At 48.2% G+C, this 21,394-nt stretch overlaps 2 protein-coding genes across 4 annotated transcripts; both read right to left on the reverse strand.

Moving 5' to 3' along the window:
* Positions 1 to 1,781: 1,781 nt before the first annotated feature.
* LAMP5 (lysosome associated membrane protein 5) lies at positions 1,782 to 14,225 on the reverse strand. 3 transcript variants are annotated; one of them, XM_086331238.1, is made up of 6 exons: positions 13,681 to 14,225; positions 12,978 to 13,150; positions 12,470 to 12,601; positions 12,241 to 12,346; positions 10,744 to 10,932; positions 1,782 to 2,661 (listed from the first exon to the last, which is right to left on the reverse strand). In XM_086331238.1, exons 1-6 carry the CDS (start codon positions 13,742 to 13,744, stop codon positions 2,483 to 2,485), a joined length of 843 nt encoding a protein of 280 aa, XP_086187364.1. In that variant the 5' UTR covers positions 13,745 to 14,225; the 3' UTR covers positions 1,782 to 2,482. The 3 variants fall into 3 exon arrangements, with proteins under 3 accessions (XP_086187364.1, XP_086187365.1, XP_086187366.1); XM_086331239.1 differs by having other exon boundaries at positions 12,978 to 13,319; positions 13,681 to 13,797; XM_086331240.1 differs by lacking the exon at positions 12,978 to 13,150 and having other exon boundaries at positions 12,470 to 12,943; positions 13,681 to 13,844.
* LOC147361306 (uncharacterized) lies at positions 14,089 to 20,916 on the reverse strand. The gene is made up of 3 exons (XM_086335214.1): positions 20,911 to 20,916; positions 19,128 to 19,717; positions 14,089 to 14,226 (listed from the first exon to the last, which is right to left on the reverse strand). The coding sequence occupies exons 1-3, from the start codon at positions 20,914 to 20,916 to the stop codon at positions 14,169 to 14,171; spliced, it is 654 nt and encodes a 217-aa protein (XP_086191340.1). The 3' UTR covers positions 14,089 to 14,168.
* Positions 20,917 to 21,394: the final 478 nt, after the last annotated feature.

Below are 21,394 nucleotides of genomic sequence, written 5' to 3' on the forward strand. Positions count from 1 at the left end.
TTGTGAAAGTAAAAATTTTTTTAAAAAAACACAATTTTACTTTTGTAAAAGTAGATTAACCAAATTATGTACACATGGAGTTTTCAGAAATACCACTCAGAAAAGTTTTAAAAAGTTTTCTAAAGAGGATCCAGAAAGAAAGGGTCACTCATGGATATATTTAAGAGCCTGTTTCTCCATAAAACCTTGGATGGTTCAAGAGAAATAGGAAATTTCTTAAAAATACATGAGATGGTAAAAAGGAAAGAGCTTGTCGTGTTTGGGGCATGGAGGGTGAGATAGTCACAGATGATGGAAAAATGGAGTGAACTGGGGTGGGGCAGGAAGTGTCTTCCCCATCACAGATGAGGGAGTGGAGTGAACTGGGGATTAGGTGTCTTCCCCATTACAGATGACAGAATGGAGCGAACTGACAGGGTTGGGGGCAGGTGTCCATCCCCATCACTTATAAGAGAGTGGAGTGAACTGAGGGTCAGATGTCTACCCCCATTACATGAGATAGTAGAGTGAGCTGAGCGGGAAGGTGTCCACCCCCATCACAGATGAGAGAGTGGAGTGAACTGGGGGGAGGGGGAGCAGGAGTCAATCCCCATCACAGATGAGAGAGTGGAGTGAACTGAGGGGGTGGCAGGTATACATCCCCATCACAGACGATAGAGTCGAGTGAACTGGGCGGGGAACAGGTGTTCACCCCATCACAGATGAGAGATTGGCCTGTACTAGGGGGGCAGTTTTCCACCCTCATCACAGTTGAGACAGTGGAGTGAAATGGGTGGGGGGCAGGAGTCCACCATCACAGATGAGAGAGTGGAGTGAACTGGGGGGAGGGGTCAGGAGTCCACCCCCTCACAGATGAGGGTGTGGAGCAAACTGGGGGAGGTGGCAGGTGTCCACCCCATCACAGATGAGAGAGTGGAGTGAACTTGGGGGGGCAGGTGTCCACCTCCATCACAGATGAGGGAGTGAACTGGGGGTCAGGTGTCCACCAGCACCAGGGGCTTCTCCGTTTCTTTGTGCAACATGCAGCTTTTACAAGGAATCAGGGCTTGCTCCTCACTGTTACCAGGCAGACACTGAAAAGAGGTCATTCTCGCAAAGACTGAGGCTAACAGAGCAGCAAACGGACAGGTCAGAGGACAGCAGCTGGTCGATACTTATCAAGATTTGCTGGGATGATGAAATACCAAGGATGTGCTTCTGTCAACAGTTGAAGGCTTGGGGGGGAGACTCACAAGCTGCCTCTCATGCAGGGGTGGTTTCATGGGGCTTGATGGATCCCCACCCTAACACCAGAGGAGAGGATCTCCCTCTTCTAGCTCAGAACTGAACAATGATTATTTAGGAGGTGGATGAAATCCAAACTATGTACCTTTCTCTAAGGAATTCAGTAAGTTACATTTTATCTCAAAACTCAGTCCAAACTACTCTGTTCAGTCCAGCTTTTTAATACAAAATGAAGTGTGAGACTCAAGATCAAGAAACATCAGAAACTATTTTAGACCAACCATTCAAGAGATGCCATTATTATCACTTCTCGGCCTTCTAGGTAAGATCAAGTGAAGAGGTGCCATCATTAAAACTACTTATATTTGCCAAAACAAATCCATGGTTTTCACCTGGAAAAGCCAACTCCCCTGTCCCTGCTATTATTTTCCTGCTGTTTCTTGGCTTTTCCTCTTACAGGAATGAAAAGCCCATCTTCATCACCCCCCTCTCTCCTGTGGATGCCACACAAGCCATTTTTAGTTGTGTTGACTTGTTTCAAGAAAGCAGCCAAATGCTAGACAGTAGTGTATTTTAATTCATTTTGAGAGACAAGCTCACATGGATTGATTCTTCAGGTCCCCATACCTGGACCTGACATAGTATAAAGTCCAAACAACTCTGCATAGTTACGTTAAACAAGTTCTTGTGCTGTGAATTTGCTGGGTGCAGGGAGCAGTGAAACATTCCCAAGACAATCACGAGACATGCAGAATGCCAGCCAGAAGCATGGATCACGTTCAGGGGTCTTGCTGCAGGGAGCATGAGGCTGTGTTTTGTGTGCACTGACGATAGTATAGGATAAGCCATCTGCGTTCAAGGGAGCAAAGCATCTGTTGTTCCTCTTGAACCCTAAGGGGTGTCTTTCCAAAAGAACTGTGGTTCCAATCCTTACACTTCACAGCCAGATATCCCTCCGAGTTGTATGCGTTGCTCCTTGGAGAGTCAAGGCCAAGCCACCACGAGCATGAAAGCTGGCTGACCCCACCCCTCCCACTTCTCAGCCTGGAAGGGCTATGTCATTCGCCCCATGAATCCAAACGAATCCCCCATCCCTGTTTAAGCATGGATGCAGGCCAAGCAAGCCTTGCGTACCCAAGTCTGTTTGACTGCAGCTGTGTTGGTGTATCCCATGTACGAGTGCGAAGTGCTGTTGTTTCTCTGCCTGATCCAGCCAGGGCCGGGTGTGCGGCAGCTGGGGCTGTCTGCCCAGCGGCCTCTAGCCCATGTGCTTATATTGGGACCGGTCCCTAGGGATCTGGACCTGGTTGGCAGTCATCTTGTGGTGGATGTGGTAAATCACCAGTGTGACCACAATGACGAGGCCCAAGATGAGCCCCAAAATCAGCGGCAAGGTTTCCTCCAGCTGCTCCCTCTCATCCACTGGGCATTTATGCTCTGAAATGTGAAAGAAAAAGAAAGGCAATGAGCTCCTACCAAAAGATCTTGAATTATGATTAATTCCTACCAAAATATTCTGAATTATGATTAATTAAGTCCGCTTAAGAAAACCAAGACTCTGATGCTGGGAGGAATTGGGGACAGGAGGAGAAGGGGACAGCAGAGGATGAGATGGCTGGATGGCATCACTGACTCGATGGATGTGAGTATGAGTGAACTCCGGGAGTTGGTGATGGACAGGGAGGCCTGGCATGCTGTGATTCATGGGGCTGCAAAGAGTCAGACATGACTGAGTGACTGAACTGAACTGAACTGAAGAAAACCAAAAGGCAGATAGAGATGAAAAGATTTCTCAAGAAAAGGGAGGAGATATGTATATACTACATAGCTGATTCACACTGTTGTACAACAGGAACTAGTGCAACATTGTAAAGCAATTATATCCACCCTCCTCCCAGAAAAAGATTTCTCAAGGAAACTTTAGGGAGATATTTTCTTCAGAAACAGTACTTCCCAACCAACTCTAAGACTTAACCCCTTAATATTTCTATACAGTGTAAAATAAAAACTTATCAATTAAATGGGACAACACTCAAGTTATTGGATTCCTAGCCTAGGTTATTAAAATATCCACGACTTCCCTGGTTGTCCTGTGGATAAGGATCCACTTTGCAATGCAAGGAACACTGGGTTCAGTCCCTTCTCTGGGAAGATTCCACATCCCTCGGGCAACTAAAGCCTGTGAGCCACAACCAGTGAGTTCTGGGCACCCTAGAGTCTGCACGCTGCACCACGAGGAAACTTGCACACAGATTCCTCTGGAAGCCACTGTGCCTTCTTCCCTTGTGATCCAGCTGTGTATCCTTACTACATCATTGTGACAATTAGTAGCCATGAGTACAATTAAAAATAAATACAGTAGTGCTGGTCATGACCCACTAAAGCAGAGTTATCCTCTTTTGGGTATCAGTATGAAGAAACCATCTTCCCTTCTCAGAAATATGCTTATAAATGCATAAAATGAAAAACATAAGATTACACAGAAAATGGACTACATTGAAATCAGCTATTAGAGTATTTTAAAATAATTCAAGGGACAGTTATATATGTATTTATTAGCACACATGTAGGCTGGCTTTGATTGCAAAGCAGTGAGAAGCATAATTGTTACTTTGCAAGATCTGCACAAAATGTGGAAAGAAAATGTCTATGATTTCTGCTACTGACAAAGTCATGGGTATGACTAATACTACTGTGGGTTGTTACCTTTATTTATAATCGAAGGAAATGTTAAATATTAATTAGAAATCAGTGAAAATAAAGATGGAAATGTTTCCCTTTGAAATTTACAGACCCCCCGTGAACTCTATCCACAAACCCTACAGACACCAGGGTTAAGATCCTGTGCAGTAAACTGATGAGTTAACCCACAGGTTATATAACCACGGAGGATGGCTGCCCTCAACCCCTGCCTGGGAGAAAAGCATCCCTCGGCTTAGCCCAGCTCAGCATCCAGCCTTGGGCGCTCAGAGACCCCTGACTCTCTGTCTGCCTCCACAGATTTCGGGCTCCCTCACACCTTTACCTTGGCTGTACTCACGGTTCTAGAGAACACAAAACAGAGGCCCAGGGTCTACGGCTGGAAAAAAGCAACCACCAGAGCAGTCATTGGAAAGAACTAGATGTAGTCAGATCAGACAGAAGAGGTGTGACAGGCGGCCGCCAGGTGCCAGCTCAGGTGCCCTCAACCGCAACCCTGGCGCCACCATTGCAATCCTGATGCATCTTAGGGTGTTCTTCCAGATGTGAGATTTATTCTGTTTTGTCTGATGACCACAGCATTTTAAAGCTGTCCTTACACCCTGAGATGAGCAAAAGTGTAAGGACTCTTCACTGTCTCCAAACAGGCAGCATGGAGACGGGCAAGCGGACTGCTCGGCTCTGCTGGTGTCGGGGCCCTCCTGCTGCAGAAAGTGGGCAGGGACACCGGCTGTGCGTGCCCTGCTGTCTGACGGGGCAGCAAAAGGAACGGGTTTGCTCCTCTTTCCATATTTCCTCCGGGCTGGCTCGAGACTCCTGTAACTTCAGCGAAATGTATTTTGTGTACTGAGAAACTGCTAAGATGACTGGGCTTTGGAGATCTTTGGTTGGAGATAAGCAGATACTCTCAGCAAGATGTAAGCACAACAGTAAATAAGAAAAGCTGTTAACTGACGGAAGCTGCTGTGTACCAGGAACAGCATGCACAGGAAGAGCTGCATAAACTCTTTCCCGCTACCTGTGAGCTCCACCAGGACGGGGAGGGTTCCTACACCCCGGAAGGAGGCGCAGCACACATGGACAGGGTCTTAGGCCCTTGGCAGTCACCATTCCCACCCATTCCCATGGACTCTAACTCCAGGGCAGGTTAGATGGCCCGGAGAGCCATCAGAGGTGGATGGCCGCTGGCGGGTAACTCACACTCTCTCCCAAGGTCTCCCTCAGGGTGAGCCCCAGTGCTCACCAGGGCGACCTGCTCACTTACACACCTGCACTGCTGCTGCTGTCGCTTCAGTAGTGTCCAACTCTGTGCAACCCCATGGACGGCAGCCCACCAGGCTTCCCCGTCCCTGGGATTCTCCAGGCAAGAACACTGGAGTGGGTTGCCATTTCCTTCTCCAGTGCAGGAAAGTGAAAAGTGAAAGTGAAGTCGCTCAGTCCTGTCTGACTCTGAGCGACCCCATGGACTGCAGCCCACCAGGCTCCTCCGCCCATGGGATTTTCCAGGCAAGAGTACTGGAGTGGGGTGCCATCGCCTTCTCCGACACACGTGCACTAGCTGCTAGCTTTCCCACCTCACTTTTCCACTCCCCAAGCAATGCTTTTTAGAAACACCTAAATAGGGTTAGGTGTTTCTAACGCTAACTAATCCTACCTAAGGGTAGGTAGCTATCTGCCCTTAAATCCTTACAGAGGATTGTTTCTTGGGGAACCCCACCTAAAACACTAGGCTTCAGGACAGTAGCAAGAACGCAGTTTTCTGTGACTGGCTGGTGACATGGCCCTGCACTGGGTCTCTGTATTCCAGCCCTGGACACAGCTCTCTGCAGTGTTAATAACAGGACTGTCTCTCTCTGGATGCTTCTCCAGGATGCCCTGAGAAGGCTCAGTTACTCAGGTGGTATTTTCCTGGCTGGGAGGCCCCAGGTCAACCACAGGCATATGCAATGCTTTCGATCAGCATCAACACACCCCTCCCTGGTTTGCAGCATGGCAGCCAGCCTTGGGGCACTCTGCTGGAGGTGGTGTACATTCATTTTCAATAAAATACAGGTTGCTTTTCCCAGAGTTCTGGGTAAACTGCAGATCAAGTGGTATCTCCCAATCACACTGTTAGCAACAATGATAAAGAGCTCAGGAATTCAGGGCACCTGACCACCTTTCTGAAGGTGGCCCCTGCTTTCATGTGTTTGGTACAGTTTCTCAGCGGGAGCAGCTGAGAGACTTGAAGATGCTAAGAGTACAGGATCTGATACCCAAAGACAGGCTCCGGTCACAATGCTGGCAGCCACCAGAGCACAGCCCTGGCTGGTTACTTCACCTCCCTGAGCCTCAGTTTCTCCACTTAAACGGGGGCCTCAGTCCATCCTTCACAGGTCTCTCTGTCTGTGTCTCCCCTTGAGAATTAAGGAGGCCCTGGAAATGGCAACTTGCTCCAGTATTCTTGCCTGGGAAATCCCACGGACAGAGGAGCCTGGTGGAGACCTCCATGGGGTTGCAAAGAGTCAGACACGACTAAACAGCAGCAGTGTATACGTGGTGACACAAATGCCCATTAAACCTGCACATTTCACAAAGGGGCACAGAGACACCTTGTCCCATTACATTTCTTCTGTCATTATGCATGAGAGCTGCCTTTAACTCAAGCCACTGAAATAGTCTGCTCTGCTCCCTCCTGGGGAGGCACCACCCCCATCACAGAAGTCTCCTGAACCTCAAAGGGCCCCACCACCAGGAACGAACTGGGGAAAGACAAGGGGCCCCACACAGCGGGGACACACAAGCTGCCCTGAACTGCAGACTGAGCGTCGCCACACCAAGTATATGTTGTACAGAAAGAAGCCAGCCTATACAGCTTGGCCCCTTGGTCGGTTACATTTGCACTACAGGCTGAGACCTATTAACTCAAAAGCCCGCCTGGGCCAAACTCAAATTTTGACACATTCACTTATTTAAAAAACTGTCTAAACAACTAAACATGTAAATATCTAAAAAACCATCTAAACAAAATGGCCTGAATGTCTAGTCATTTAGGGCCTATCTGTTTTGGGTACAAACCTCACCCAACAGCTGTTACCTACTGAAGAGACAGATAAAGCCCTGAGCTCTGCTGTCCCCAGAGCTCTGCTGCCCCCAGGACCCCTCCCCATGCTGTCAGGGGCCATCACCCAGACACTAAGCCCCCCTCACACCCCGCTCCCCATCACCAGGATAGCGGCTCCCAGAGACCTTCCTCGGGATGCTCCCATTGCTGTGGGGGGCTTTCCCTACACAACCGTGCCCAAGTGCCCTCCAGGAAGCGTGCACGTTACTGCCTCTTATCGTCATATCATTTTCCTTAATCGGCTCAAAATCCCCCCGCCGCCGGGGCGCCTACAGTTTGCTGTGGACCAGCAGCATCACCCGGGCGTCGTGGGCCCGGCCTCCAGTCCGCGGATAAAAGATCGCCAGAGCTGCGCACGGTGCAGACGGCGCCGGCGGGGCTACGAGACGCACACGGGATCAGTACAGCAGCCAAGTTCAACGTCCTAAAGGCGTCTGTGTGATAAAGATGTCAGCCCCACTTGAACGGCTCTGTGAGTGCTGTGTGCGTACCCACTAACCCGTTTCACTGAGCCATCCTCTTTTTTCTCAGAATCTATGAAGGAGGCAGGTGGGAGACTAGGTCAGGCGCAGGGAACGGACTTTTCACCTGACGCACTCATGCGGCGGATCCTGCATGCACATGCCAGAAGCCATGTACACAGCCCTGCAGGGGGTGTCAGACTTGTGACCAGACACCACCACCCCACTGGAACTCAGGCAGCCCCAACTCACACCCGCACAGGCATCAGCCAGACATCCAGAGCCTCCTTCTATTCTGGGGAGTGGGAGCCAAGTGCCGGTTTCTGAAAAGGCACTCCAAAAGAAATCTTTCAGATCCACTAAAACGAGTAAAATAACCTCTTACAAAACATACTGAGGGCAGGTGCTGAGAGGCACAGACAGAAGGAGCCAGAACAAAAGAAGCCCGGCCACACAAAAGCACACCGATCCAATAAGTGACTAAAGGAGGCCTGCCTCCTCCCAGGAACGTCAAGGCCTGAGCCCCAAGGCACCATACAGGAGGCAACATCCTGATTATTACCCAGATAAGCCTTGGTGAGACAAGTCCAATTTGCCTGTGCTGAATATATCTGCATTTAGGAAGTTACACATCTTTACAAACTCTCTAAGACTATCCATTTAGACCCTGGAATTGGATTAAAATTGCGTTTTGTACACAGAGATCATTAAGTCTATGTTAAAATAATCACTGATTTTTAGGAAAGTAGCCCCGATCCTTATTTGGTACCCATTTACTCTTATTTTGTACACAATTTTAACATCCGTGAGATCTGATTTCTCCATTCATAAATGACTATAAGCAACAATTTAGAAATAACCCATAGTGGGTTGGGGTGAGATGTAAAGAAACAGTAAAAACAGCAATTATAGCACCAGGGGTACAAAGACGTGAAGAAGTGCCTAAAAACAGCAGACCAGGGAAACACAAAGAGCAATTAGAGGCTACTGAAAGTATACATGTAAACTCAAAAGCGTCTACTGCAGGGACTCTGGGGACTCCATGATCCAATATTTTCCAAATGAATTCCTGGTCACCAATTAAGTCCAATTGCTTTTCATTATATTTAACATTTTGAGTTTAAGAAAGACACTTCCATTTTATAAATACCTTCATAACCAACAGTATTTTTGAGTGTTAACATCTCGACGTTTAGTTTCAATTTTGTAGAAAACGCATTAAGATGGAAGAGCCCATACTCCACACAACAGGTGAGTGCGACACTGCTGTTCTAAATCTATTAAATGCTGATTTTTTTAGCACTGAAGCATTTGCAGCTCTTGGGGCTTCCCAGGTGGCACTGGTGGTAAAGAACCCGCCTGCCAAAGCAGGAGACGTTAGAGATGCAGGTTCAGTCCCTGGGTGGAAAGATCCCCTGGAGGAGGGCATGGCAGCCCACTTCAGTATTCTTGCCTGGAGAATCCCCATGGACAGAAGAGCCTGGTGGGCTCCAGTCCAGGGGGTCACAGAGAGTCGGACACGACTGAGGGACTAGGCACATGCACACGCACACATTAGCTGAGTCCACAGCTTCAGAATGTCAATTCAGCCAAAGTTCACAGGGCATCTGCAATGTGCCAAGCACTGTACTGCTGCTGCTGCTACTAAGTCACTTCAGTCGTGTCCGACTCTGTGCGACCCCATAGACAGCAGCCCACCAGGCCCCGCCATCCCTGGGATTCTCCAGGCAAGAACACTGGAGTGGGTTGCCATTTCCTCCTCCAATGCATGAAAGTGAAGTCGCTCAGTGTACTAGGTGCTAAAAAATATGAAGACGAGAAAGAAGGAGGCCTTTCCCTCAAGGAGAGTTTAACTGAGGAATTCCCAAATGCCTTCTGAATAATCTTGTGGGGAGGGATTCTATTCTGTGTACTTTGAGAGGGATAGTTGATGAAAGCTGGACACCTTGGGAATTCTCTAATGATTTGCATGTGACCAGAGGGGGATTCCCCAATATTCTACACATTTAAATGGTGGCATTCCCCTGGGGATCCCCAGCCCAAAGGTGAGCATCCATAAAGCAACCAAAATCTAATTTATGAACCACAAAGAATAAATGAGAATATCAAACTGTCTCTAACAACCTCCTCTAGACAATTGTTGTTGCTTAGTCACTCAGTCGTGTCCAGCTCCTTTGTGACCCCATGGACTATCGCCCGCCAGGCTCCTCTGTCCATGGAATTTCCCAGGCAATACTGGTATAGGTTGCCATTTCCTTCTCCAGGGCATCTTCCCGACCCAGGGATCTAACCTGAGTCTCCTGCATTGGCAGGTGGATTCTTTACCCTGACCTACCTGGGAAGCCCCTTCTAGACAACACAGAGAGAGCAAACAAGTGACTAGAGGAATTCACTTTCCCTGTGCTTGTCCAGTGTAAATTGTTGCTAGGTTTGGGCAAATTGCAGAATGTGAGCTCCCCTACTTCTGCTGGGATGCAGAAAACCAAGAGAATGTGGATCCTCTAAACACGCCTCTTCTAGATCCTGCCTGATCTCCTATCAGGGCTGGAACAGACTGAGAAGCAGCTTTTTGCACTCCTCAGAGGGAGAAGATCAGGGACCCTTCCCTCCTTGGGGCCTCTCTGGTGTCCCTCCCTGTAAATATGAACGCTGGACAGAGGCACATCTTCATGAGTCTCTCTGTGTAACCTGAGCATGTGCACACGCACGCGTGCACACACACACACACACACACCTATTGCATTTTGCTCACACAAAATTTAGATTTACAGTGGTAGAACCTAGGGCTGGATGTGTCTAGAGACCGTGAAGATACTGAGACCCATACAAGCAAAGACCTTTCTCCAATCCACGGCTCTCTAGATAACTGCTTGGAATTTTCAGCTGCCTTTTCCTTGAGAAACTTGCATCAAATTCTAGGCTTTTTTCCAACTGACTGTCTTCCTATCCAGTCTCCTCTTTTGCCAAAGGAGGGGAGAAAGAAAACAATGGAAAAAAATAAGGGAAATTGGGAGAAAGGAGAAAAGGAACAGAGGGAGAAGGAGAGAGGAAAAGAAGGACATGAAGGAGAAAGAAAGAGCAGGAAGAGCCATTTTTTCAGTCGGCTTCCTGTAGTCTTTAAGAAGCGTTGCAGAGGGAGGCAGAGCCATGCTACCCTAGAGACAACCCAAGGGTAGCAGCCTGGTGCCCTGCAGGTCACCTTCTGTCTCCAGCCTGAGTCAACCTCGCCTTCCTCCGGACTCCCCACCCACCTACCTTCACTGAAGACAAAGTCAGAGATGATGTCAAAGGGCTGGATGTGGACCGCGGACAGGATCATGGTGACTGTCTTCTGCGGGTCGCTGGAGGCTAGTGAGATGGTCTGCTGAGCTTGACATTCATAGGACTTCCCGGCTGGGGTGACCAAGGCAGAGAGGTGATGCGAGTTGGCTGTGTGCTTCCCAGCTGCAGGAAGGGTCCAAAGCAATGGTCAGGTGCCTGTGGCTAGCAGAATCCTCCTCATGGTGATCCAGACAGCTGGCTCTTGCCTCTTAGCCCACTTGCTGACATGCCCTGTTACTCTGTCTGGCTAAGACTCTGCAAACGTGAATGCCCCTGGCCTTTCATGAGCATAGGCTCCTTAAACAGTAATCTGGAAATTCTTTTTGGAGGCAGGGAGTGATACCTAAATCTCCAACCCTTTTTTATTATATAAATCTAACAGAGATTCCAAAAATATGCAAAGAACAGTGACTTGGTTTTCTACATCTCACACTGCTCTGCAAAAAATAAAATATCTTTCTCAGCAAAGCACAGTGGCTGCTAGTGCTCTGGGCTGATGCCCCTGTACAGATACATAATCTCTGGAAGCCTACCACCCTCCCTTCTCTCCTTCCTAGGATTAAGATTTTTCTTTCTTCAGTCTAATTTAACTGTGGGAAATATTTGAACATAAACTTTGATAAAGAGACGAAATTGCCCTTTTTACTGGATTGATAAAGGGTGAAATGGAAGAGATGACATATGTATTTTTGTATGTATTCAGTAAAAATCTTGTCCTAACTCAGGTGCCCAGGTGATGGATGGCTTCATTATTAGTAGATCAGATAATCTACAAAATAAATATATAAATTTCAATGTGATCTTGGATGGTGCCTGAAGATGCCAATATTATTATTTGGAGCTTGGATGTTTCTTGCCACGATATTTTTGGAGGATCTAGGTGAACTGTTGTAGTGATGGGCATGAAAAAAAGCAATACATTTAGGACACGGTTCAGAATCCACTCCGGGGTGTCTGCAGTCGACTGAAGATGTGGTGCGGCCTGAGCCACGGGCTGAAAGATCTGAAAGGCCATCAAATTCTGACCCAAAATGAAAGTCAAAACTGCCCCCTTGGAGTTTTAGCGCATAAGAATTTTAAAAAGGGGGAGGAGGTGCAGAAGGAAATAAAAATACAGCTTTGGTCCTTCTCCGCGTTCCTCTAAAGGACAAATCTTGAGAAAACTATCCTGAGGCAGCCCCCGGGCAGACAGACCCTCAGGAGGCGTCTCATTCCGAGTCAGGCGATGCGCGAAGGCCTTCAGGCCCGGAGTTTGCGGCGCGTCTCCCAGGCCTGAAGGCCAGAGGACTCAGACGCGCTCCCTTCCTCCATCCCCGAGAGCCAGCCTGGGGCGTTTCCAAAACCCTAAGGAATTTCGCTTCCACACCTGTGATCCCAGCAGCGTCTGCTTTTCCCCAGGGTCCCTCTCCAGCCCTGCTGACCTCTACTCACCACTGACTGCGTCTTTAAAGTGGGTCTTCTCTGAGGAGTCGTAGACAAACTGGACTTTGCTCAGCTTCCACGTTGCCTCGGGTCCCTTGGACGTGTTGTGACTTTCCTGCCGAGCGGAGGAGGTGCGCGTGAACCGCCGGCGCAGAGAGGGCCTGGGAGACAGAGGGGCAGCCCCTATCCACCCGCACCCGGAGTCTGCAGGGGCTCCGCCAGCCTCGCTAGCAGTTACCTTTAGAAACAGCATTTTGAGTGCGTACGCGCGATCCACCCAGAACACCTGCAGCTCCGACTCCTCGTGGCCACAGTGGCCCTTCACCTCGGCTCCCCGGGTCAATGAGATATCCGCTTGCTCCGTGATCAGCTGGGAACACAGACGCCCCGCACCCCCTCAGCGCGCGGGGCCCCGTGGGGGCTGTAAAGGGCGGCGGGTCCAAACTCCGGGTCTGGCGCGCCTGGGCGCTCCTTCGCGCGCGCTCCCAGGTCCGGGAACATGCGGTTAGATGCTCTGCGTGCAGACCCGGCCGGCCGTTAGGGGAGCGGAGAGAGGGGAGGTTACTTTCCAAGCAGGCGGGGCGAGCAGAAGGCGTTACAAGCCGGAACCCCCATGCAGCATTCAGGAGCAGCCTGCAGGGCTTAGGGGGGGAGGCGGGCGACCCAGGTCTTCACGGGGTCTTGAGGGAGGGTGCCCTTCGCCCCTGGAGCCCTAGGAACAAGCCGGGAGGGAAAAAGTGCCTTACATCCACGTAATTGCTGGCCCACACATCATAAGGGACAATAAATTTGGCTGCAAACTCTGCCATGAGACACGTCGTCCCATTTTCCCGCACCACAAATATATCTTTTTCAGGGTTAGTGGAAAGGCCTGAGAGATTTTCCACTTCTTGTTCTGCCATGATTCGAGTCACTGTATCTGCGGAAAAAAACAAATCCTATCTGTTCGGGGCTCAGCGAGCCCACGCGTCTGGGGCTCAAGGTGGAGAGACATCACAGTCCGCAGGCTTCGGAGTGACAAAGTTCCTCGCCGGCTACCATGCGCTCTGAGGGCCGTTTCTCTGCCCCAGCGGCAACAAATTCGACTGCTGTTGATTTATAATAAAATTAAATTAGAAAACATTTAAAGCCTTGCTGACTTGTAATCCGACTGGCCTGTTTTTCCTCATTTTAGGCTTTTAAAACAAAGGTGTCTCGCCAATGCTCAAAGCCACGAAGCAGGCCCGTGTGAGCACCATGTCTGGGGTTGCCATACAGGTGTGTGGCTCTCTGGGGAATTCCCTGCTACCGGGGGGAAGGCCCTCCGCAACCCCCCGCCCCCACAAAGAGAACCAACCCGCAAAACGTTAGGTCCACGTTTTGACCTTAAGCTACCTGCCTGCCGTACGGTGCCCCTTCCGTTCTCTGCAGAGTGCGCCCTGCTCTGACCGTCCCCAAAACGCTACTCACGGAACAGCATCAGGAGAACTCGAAGTCCATCCACGCCGAGAAGGGCTCTTCTGCGGAGATCCATGCTACCGGAGCCGCGAATAAGGCCAGCGGGTGCTGCTGCAGAGGCCGCCCGAGAGGGAATCCCTCCAAGTGGCGGCTGGAGTGAGCCGGGCGAGCGAGGGGCGGGGGCCGCGAGAGGGGGCAGGAGGCGGGCGAGAGCTCGGTGCGCGGGCGGCCGCGGCGTGGCCGGTACCCAAGCGGGCTGATGCGAGTCCGCTCACTGCGGAGGGCAGGATCGCGCGGCGAGGGAGCTGTACTCTGCGAGTGCTGAAAGAATTCGGTTGTGTTGCAGAAGTGACGGTGGCTGGGTTCATGCAGAGGTCCAGTGAGACTTGGGAGGGCTCAGATTCTCCCTGTTTCCTGTGCTGCAGTTGCATCCGCAAAGATGATTCTGTCCTGAGAAACTTAATAGCAACCTCAGACTTCTTCAATATCCCTACCGGTGATCAGGTGGTGAAGACATCACACCACTGGAGTCCTGGCTTCAGAAAATGCATCCGGTTCCTGAAAGAAAGCGGTAGAGCACCATTTGTTGCTGCTTTGGGGGAGGAGGAGTAGGCAGGAAGAGAGAAGGAAAATGCTATGGCAACAGCTCCTGCATTTTGGAGACATCCCCTCTCTCCCCTGCTCTCAGTGAGATCAGGGTTTAAAGTTAAATTAACGCCTCCTCAAAGGAGGTCGTCAGTCAGTGCAGTGTATCTATTCCGGCTTATTTTCCGTGAGTCTGTTCTTTGATTGTATGAGGACTTGGAACGCTGGGGTCAGACATCCTTGCTCACTATATTGTGGCTACTCTCCCAAGAGGAATGTAAGTGAACTCGAAGTTTGTGAGGATTATGTAGGTTCTTTTAGGACAATCACGGTTACATAAACACACACACACACACACACACACAGAGATAGTACTCTCCAGCCTTCAGTGGGACAGAAAAACAAATACTACTGAGTTAATTCCTATATTTACATTTTCAGTAGCTTGCTTAATTAAAATTTTTACTCTATAAATCAGAATCAGCTCTTTCAGCAAGAGATACACTGTCTTAATTATAGTGATCTCCAAATATTGTATTTCTTAAAGGCTATTTCATTAATATGAATAATAAGCAAAATAACAATGTCTTAATAGGGAGTATCTTACAAAGTGTTTTCATGTGCATTGCCAAATTTGATCCTCCCTACAAATTTGATCCTCCTGCCTATCTTAGAAGATAGGCAAGGGAAGATATACCTTATTATTTTTGTACATACCCCAAAATTGAGACTCAGAGAAACTAAATGACCTTCTTCAGTGTCATATGGTCAGTAAAATTAAAATAGACAAAGCACATGATTTAACATCATAGGGATCATTATCATTTTTCCTTGTATAATACTTTGACTTCAAAGTATACAATATGTTGATTTCCATTAAAAAATCTTTATTCAATGACCAAATAACAAGCTAAAACCTAAGATCTCTAACTCATATTCCTGAAAGGTACAGACTGGTGTTTTACATATAATAATATTCTGACATTATGCTTGCTACAAAGTGTCTACATGATTATTGCTTCAAACCTATTCCTATATCAACAATTAGATCAAGAGCAATTCAAATTATGAAGTAATGTTTAAGTTTATACTATATTTTACATCTTTATTTTATCTCTGTATTTTGATATTTCATCGAAATATTTCTCAAGAACTTTACATAAGTGAATATATATATCACTGAGGCAAAATTGTGATTGATACAAAGTCAATTATTATCAGTTGAGAATGGAAGTTGTAAAAGTTATATATGCCTAATGATTTATCATGTTAGTAACTGTCAGTAAATACATTTTCCTGCAGTACTGCAAAAATTAGAAAGCAATGAGACTATTACATAATGAAGCATTTATATATTCTCTTTCCCTCTCTCCCTCCAGTACTGAAATGAGGAAAGACAGAGATTTCAGTCACTCAAGATTCAGTATTTATTTTTATCACCTTATAGAGATTTTAGTGTTCTTTATCTAAAAAATTAGGATAATAGCTCAGGGGTTGTCCATTTAGCCAAGTGAACAGTGATTAAAAAAGCATTCAAAACAAAAGACAAATTAATTTAGATTGTAAGCATTAACTGAGTACCACTACTTGCACCATCCTTGACACTTTGGAAACCCAAAGATAAACAAATACCATTATACATGAATAAGAGATATCTGTAAAAGTTAGAATACTTTCTCTCTTACACATTATTGCAGATATTTTCAGTTATAAGATGTTACAAGAGCAGTTGAATTAATTGATGATTATCTGCTTTAATAATACAATATTAGATGGGAAGTAGCACTGGTCATTAATCTTAAGTTGTTGTAGCTGATTTACAAGTTAAATGGAAGTTACTTGGAAAATGTTTTCTTTCTATATCTGACATAAATGATCTCTTTGTTAACCAGTACTTGAATGAGTTAAAAGAAAACAGGAAGTAATTTTAATCCCTCTTCTTGGGAGAATCATTTTCAAAACACAGTTCATTTAAAATTCTTTTATAGTTGGGGAGTTTGGAATGGACATGTACACACTGCTATATTTAAAATGGATGAGCAACAAGGACCTACTGTATAGCACATGGAACTCTGCTTGATGTTGGAAGCCTGGATGGAAGGGGAGTTTAGGGGAGAAAGGATACTATTATATGTATGGCTGAGTCCCTTTGCGGTACACCTGAAACTATCACAGCGTTGTTAATTGGCTACACCACAATACAAAATAAAAAGTTAAAAATTAAAATCCCTTTAGGTGTTTAATCTTAAACATAGCTTTACAAATACCATTAACTTATCCATCTACCTGTAGTGAGTCTTATGTTGCAATAGGAGTTGGATCATTGTACCTACAACTTTCACCAACATTTATTACTTTCTAATCATCCTCAAAATCTCTAGTTCTTTAAAATTAGCAAAGAGGTAATAAAGAAGAAAGACTTACCATTTAAGCCATATTTTAAGATAGTAACAAAAATTTTTAGAATCCAGTCCATTCTTTTTTTCTTGAATGGGAGAGCAAGTAAGAGGCTAACATAAACATGTACACTCATGTGGATGACAGCTGTGTCAGTTTTCATCAATGCTGCTGGCAGTCAATACACATGTCACCCAAGTGCATTGACTATGAAATCTCTTCTAGATCCTCTAAGTCCTACAAAGGATTCTCTTCAGTGCACATATTTACTTATTGACTCAGTCTTTGTGAATCTCATGCATGTCACTGAGTGACTACTGTTTCATAGATGTGGAAGAAAAGACCCCTGCATATATAGAACTTTTAGTTTTGATGGAAGAAAATAAGAAACATGAAGATATATGGTTGCCTGGCATGATGTGTGCATAGATGTTTAAGGAAAGAAAAAGTAAGATAGCCATCTCGGGGTGGTCAGTTCTACCAAAGGAGGCCTCTTGAAGAAGGCAGATCTTATGGAAGTGGACAAATTGATCTAAGGTAAAAGGTAAAGAAGGGCAATGCAGATGGCAGGAAAATATGTTAACCACGAGAATCAGTGCAGAGATGTAATTCTCCATTCTTCCATGTTTATCATTTGCAATAAAGAAGAAATTAGGCCCCCAATCCACAGTGTTTTATAGCGTTGATACATAACTGTTATTTAACTTCTTTATTTGATAATTTACCCATATGCAAAAGACTGGAATATGCAAAACATTCTAAATAAAATTAAATATTCAAATTATCAGGTGTATCTCTTGGTACTTGGTTGCACAAGCAATTAACTTGTATTTGTAGAATCAAAGAGGAAAGCTAAAGCTTTGTTGCAGCTTTGGCTTATAGACGTTTTGGTCTACTTTATAGTGAGATGTGCAAATGTACTCTGTCTCTGCAGTTCCCACAACCACCAATGCTCTCCTCTCATCACACACACAGACACACACAGACACACACACACACAGATAAGGAAGCACAAATGGATAACAGAAGCAGGGGTAATTTAACTAAACTGGACAAGATGCACACAGTTGTTAAGCCAAAATTACTAGTTACCAAAACCTTTTTTGTGTTCAACTTATCACTGAACAATTATTTCATTTAATTTAATCACTTCCTTAGAAAACCTTTGAGACCCTCCCTAGGATAAAAACCCTTTTGGGATAGGAAGTGAAAAATAAGTGTACATAAGAATATTTTGTGCATAAATAGGCAAAGCCTAGAATACGTGGAAAGAATCAGAAAATTAAATTTAGCCCTTGGAAGCACTCAGCTCGCATGATCTTGGTGAAATTTCCCTCATTCTGTCTGTCATTGGTCTCTCCTGCAGCTACTTTAAAGAAACAAAGCTATTTCTGCAATGAGGATAAGTGGTGGAGAAGACAAGGCACCAGAATAATAGCCTTTTCATTGGGAATATTCTTAGAAAATGTCCTTTTATGAGTTCATTTAGAATAAATGCCTTCACACATGAGAGAATGAAGGCCACAAAAGTCTCTCTTAAAAAAAAAAAAAAAAAATGAATAAGCAGATGGTGAGGCCAGGTAATTATTCCTGAAATGCTCAATGTTCAAGAGCAAAGAAATGATTTTCATCTTTTGAGCCAGTAATTACTTTACTGTTTCTGAAGCTACCACTAGCTTCAATGTAAATTTTTAGGCAACTGAGTACAATCAGTCCTCTCTGCTTTCCTGGCAGAGGGGCCTGGGATTTCTCTGTGAAAGACAAGAATCAACTGAAGTAGTTAAAATCCTTTAAGAAGTTTTTCTCCAAGAAATATTGACAGCTATTCCAGTAGGCTTAAGGTTAGACAAGCTGTGGCTCTTTTACAGTAGTTTGAATTCTGAAATAATGCAATTCTTTAAAATCTAGTTTATGATGTATCACAGAGGTTTCTTATTCCCAGTTAACTACTCGTTAAATTCTCTATTTGAACTTATCTGATATTCACTTGAAGATGTGTTGGAACGAAGGAAAATTTATATTAACTGCCCTTGTGGAAGGTGAGAGCTGAGCTTGGAAGGAAGTTTGCTGATTCAGAGCTGGAGCCCGGAGTGCCCGGGGTGTCCTGAGGCTGTACGTTTAGGATGTCTCTATGGCTGTTGATTTGAAACCGTGCAAGACGTTCTGGTAGCCAACAAAGGAAAGAGTCTTCAGTGTACTGGAAGGCGACTGACTGGCAAGGGAATCTAGGCAGCAAAATGTTAGCTTTGCCTAGATTCCTCCACTAACAGCACTTTCTGGACGGGACGGCTTCATCTCTGTCTCCTACACACCTTTCCTACAGGATCCTTTCAGGGCTGCATACCTCACTGCTATGAGCGACCTTAATTGGAAAGGAAAACAAAAAACCGCTGCGGAATTCCATTACTAAAGCTTTTCATCCCAACAGACAAGAAGCCGTCGCGGATCTAGACTCAGCCTGCGGCCCGCGGCGTTACCTTTGGCTGGCCTCGAAGCACGCGGGCCGGGTTGCTCCGAGGCTGGGCCTGGCTGACTCTGCCCGAGCGACGGGACGGCCGCGGGCGGCCCGCCGCCCAGTGGCCCGCACACCGGTCCGCAGAGACCTCAGCCCGGGAGAGACGCCGGAGCCGGGCGCCCGGGCGGGACTGCACCGACGTTCGCGCAGCTGCTCCAGATGCAGACGCGGGGGAGAAAGCTTACGAAGGTGGGGTCCACTCGCTCTCCGAAGCCGGGGAGGAAGGATCAATCCCGCGGGTGCTGGGCTTGAGCAGGTGTGGGCCTCGGCTGCTGGAGCGAAGCTCTGGGCCCTTTCGTGTCGGGGTCCAGGGAGTTGGACTAGGAAAGGGAGGAAGGGAGGTGCTGGCAGAGGGTTCCCCGGCGCCGCGCCAGCTTCTCGAGTTTCCCCTCCTGGGGAGCCTAGGCAGACCCCGAGGGGGCGGGGAGGGTGTGCGGCGAGCCCCTCGGCGCTCTGCGGCCGCTCGCCTCTCGGGGGCTCGAGGGCGGGGTGGGATGCTATACAGAGGAGGGGCAGGAGGCCAGGTCTCAGAGGCTTCGCGTCTCTTCTTTGCTTTTATTTTTTTCCCTTTCTCATCCTCCAGGATGGCATCCGCACCGGAGGGCAATGCCCTCGAGGGGCCCAGCGCTCCAGCTTCCAGGGCCAAGTCGGGAGGATGCAGCGCCTCGGGGCCAGGGGCACTGAGCGATCCTCGCCGCTCGTCGGTCGGTTCTTGGTCCGTTTTGGGGAGTGCACGGGGTTTTGAGATTCTGCTGAGAGGAGAGGCCTCGGCGGCTGGAAGAGCTCAAGAAGCAAGCACCCAGGGGAAAGCTGCTTCTCTGAGGCGGAGTGGCGGCTTGGGAGCTGGGTGGGGGTGTCCCGGCCCGGGGACAGGCCCCGAGAAGGTGACTAACGGACCGGGGTCCTCCTCTGAGATTCCCTGGGTCGAAGTGAGGTTTGGGGCCTGGAGGAGGAGGTCACACCTTCCCGGAGCTGCTGGAGGCCCCGTCAGTGGGATTAGGCTTAGGGTTTTGTTTTCCAGCCTGGGGTGAGGGAGGGCGGGCGGCAGCGGAGGGTGTTCTCCACCCTGGGTCGCAACTGGGGGAGAAAGTCCAGGGACAAACCAGGCGCCGCCTCTCCTTCGAGGCTCCTTTGGACGCGGAGCCGGGTACCTGCCGACTGCTTCTCTCCGGTGACAAGCCCAGACGCGGACGCTGGGGGCCCCCACGCCTGAAAAACACCATGGGAACCCTCCCCAGATTCCCTTTAAAATAAAAATGACATTAAATACAAAATTCAGATAACACTAAATCCCGAATAGTGCCCTAAAAATAACACTAACATTCGGATTTTTTCCATGGCGACTCCATGGTTACTTTTTAAGTCAAAAGCAAACGTGTGGGCGCCCCAGCCCTCCCGCTTGGGGCGCCCCAGGCCTCTGTCTGACAGATCCGAAGATCTGTCTCCGGGACTGTCTCCTGGCCCGGCAGCCTCGGTGGCACTTCTGTCTGCACTTCCACCTCCTTCTAGGCCCAGATCAACCCCATCCTAAGATGTTCTTTGTGTTTCTCATTCTCTCCTCTCCCCCTTTTTTCCTTTTCACGGAAACATCAGGGCTTACGGAGCTGGTAGCCACTGCCTCGCCCACAGTCTCTGGAGTTACATCCCAAGGCAAACGGGCCTTCGGCCACTCAAGCCTAAAGCACCGAAGCCACTGCGAGCACCCCGCCTCAACACTTGTCACCCGAGGTTGGGAGCCCGGGTACCGCCATGGCACGCTTAACCCCGGGTGACTTTGTGGAGGTGCACAGATGGGACACGCCTCAGGCCGGCGCCCTCCGAGCCGCTGATGGATCGGCTCATTTCCCGACTTGATGGGCCGGAACCTGGGGTGGCGGGGCTGGCGTGGGCGAGGGGTGGCCGCAGAGGCGCGCCCATGTGTGTGTGTGTGTGTGTGTGTGTGTGTGTGTGTGTGTGTGTGACATACATATCTTAGAGAAAGCTCCCCAATACTCTTCCTCCCACAACGCGAAGCTCTCTCTCCTCCAGTTTTCTGCTCCGCGCACAGGTCCGCGGCCCTGATCCCTAGACCCGCCGGGCCGTGAGCGCTGGCGGCTGTCGGAGTCCCGGGCCGCCCCTCCTCTCCGTGGGCCTCTGGGTCGCCCGCACCGCGCCGGCCGCATCCTTGTCCGCGATACTGCAGAGAACAGGACTCGGTCTCCAAGCACCCAACAAGGGCCCTGGCTGGGG

Source organism: Bos grunniens, chromosome 13 (assembly GCF_055505025.1).
Source record: "Bos grunniens cultivar Pamir isolate PY7600 chromosome 13, Bosgru_T2T1.0, whole genome shotgun sequence".
In the NCBI taxonomy this organism is placed as follows: domain Eukaryota; kingdom Metazoa; phylum Chordata; class Mammalia; order Artiodactyla; family Bovidae; genus Bos; species Bos grunniens.

What these genes read in the sequence shown, in the direction of transcription:
- LAMP5 (XM_086331238.1), bottom strand. Translation starts at nt 13,744, where the DNA reads ATGGATCTCCGCAGAAGAGCCCTTCTCGGCGTGGATGGACTTCGAGTT. An exon ending in GGGCCAGCAATTACGTGGAT is followed by an intron (nt 12,602 to 12,977) that starts GTAAGGCACTTT and finishes CTGTGTTCCCAG; the next exon opens with CTGATCACGGAGCAAGCGGA. An exon ending in TCAAAATGCTGTTTCTAAAG is followed by an intron (nt 12,347 to 12,469) that starts GTAACTGCTAGC and finishes TCCGCTCGGCAG; the next exon opens with GAAAGTCACAACACGTCCAA.
- LOC147361306 (XM_086335214.1), bottom strand. An exon ending in TGCTTCGAGGCCAGCCAAAG is followed by an intron (nt 14,227 to 19,127) that starts GTAACGCCGCGG and finishes GCTTTCTTTCAG; the next exon opens with GAACCGGATGCATTTTCTGA.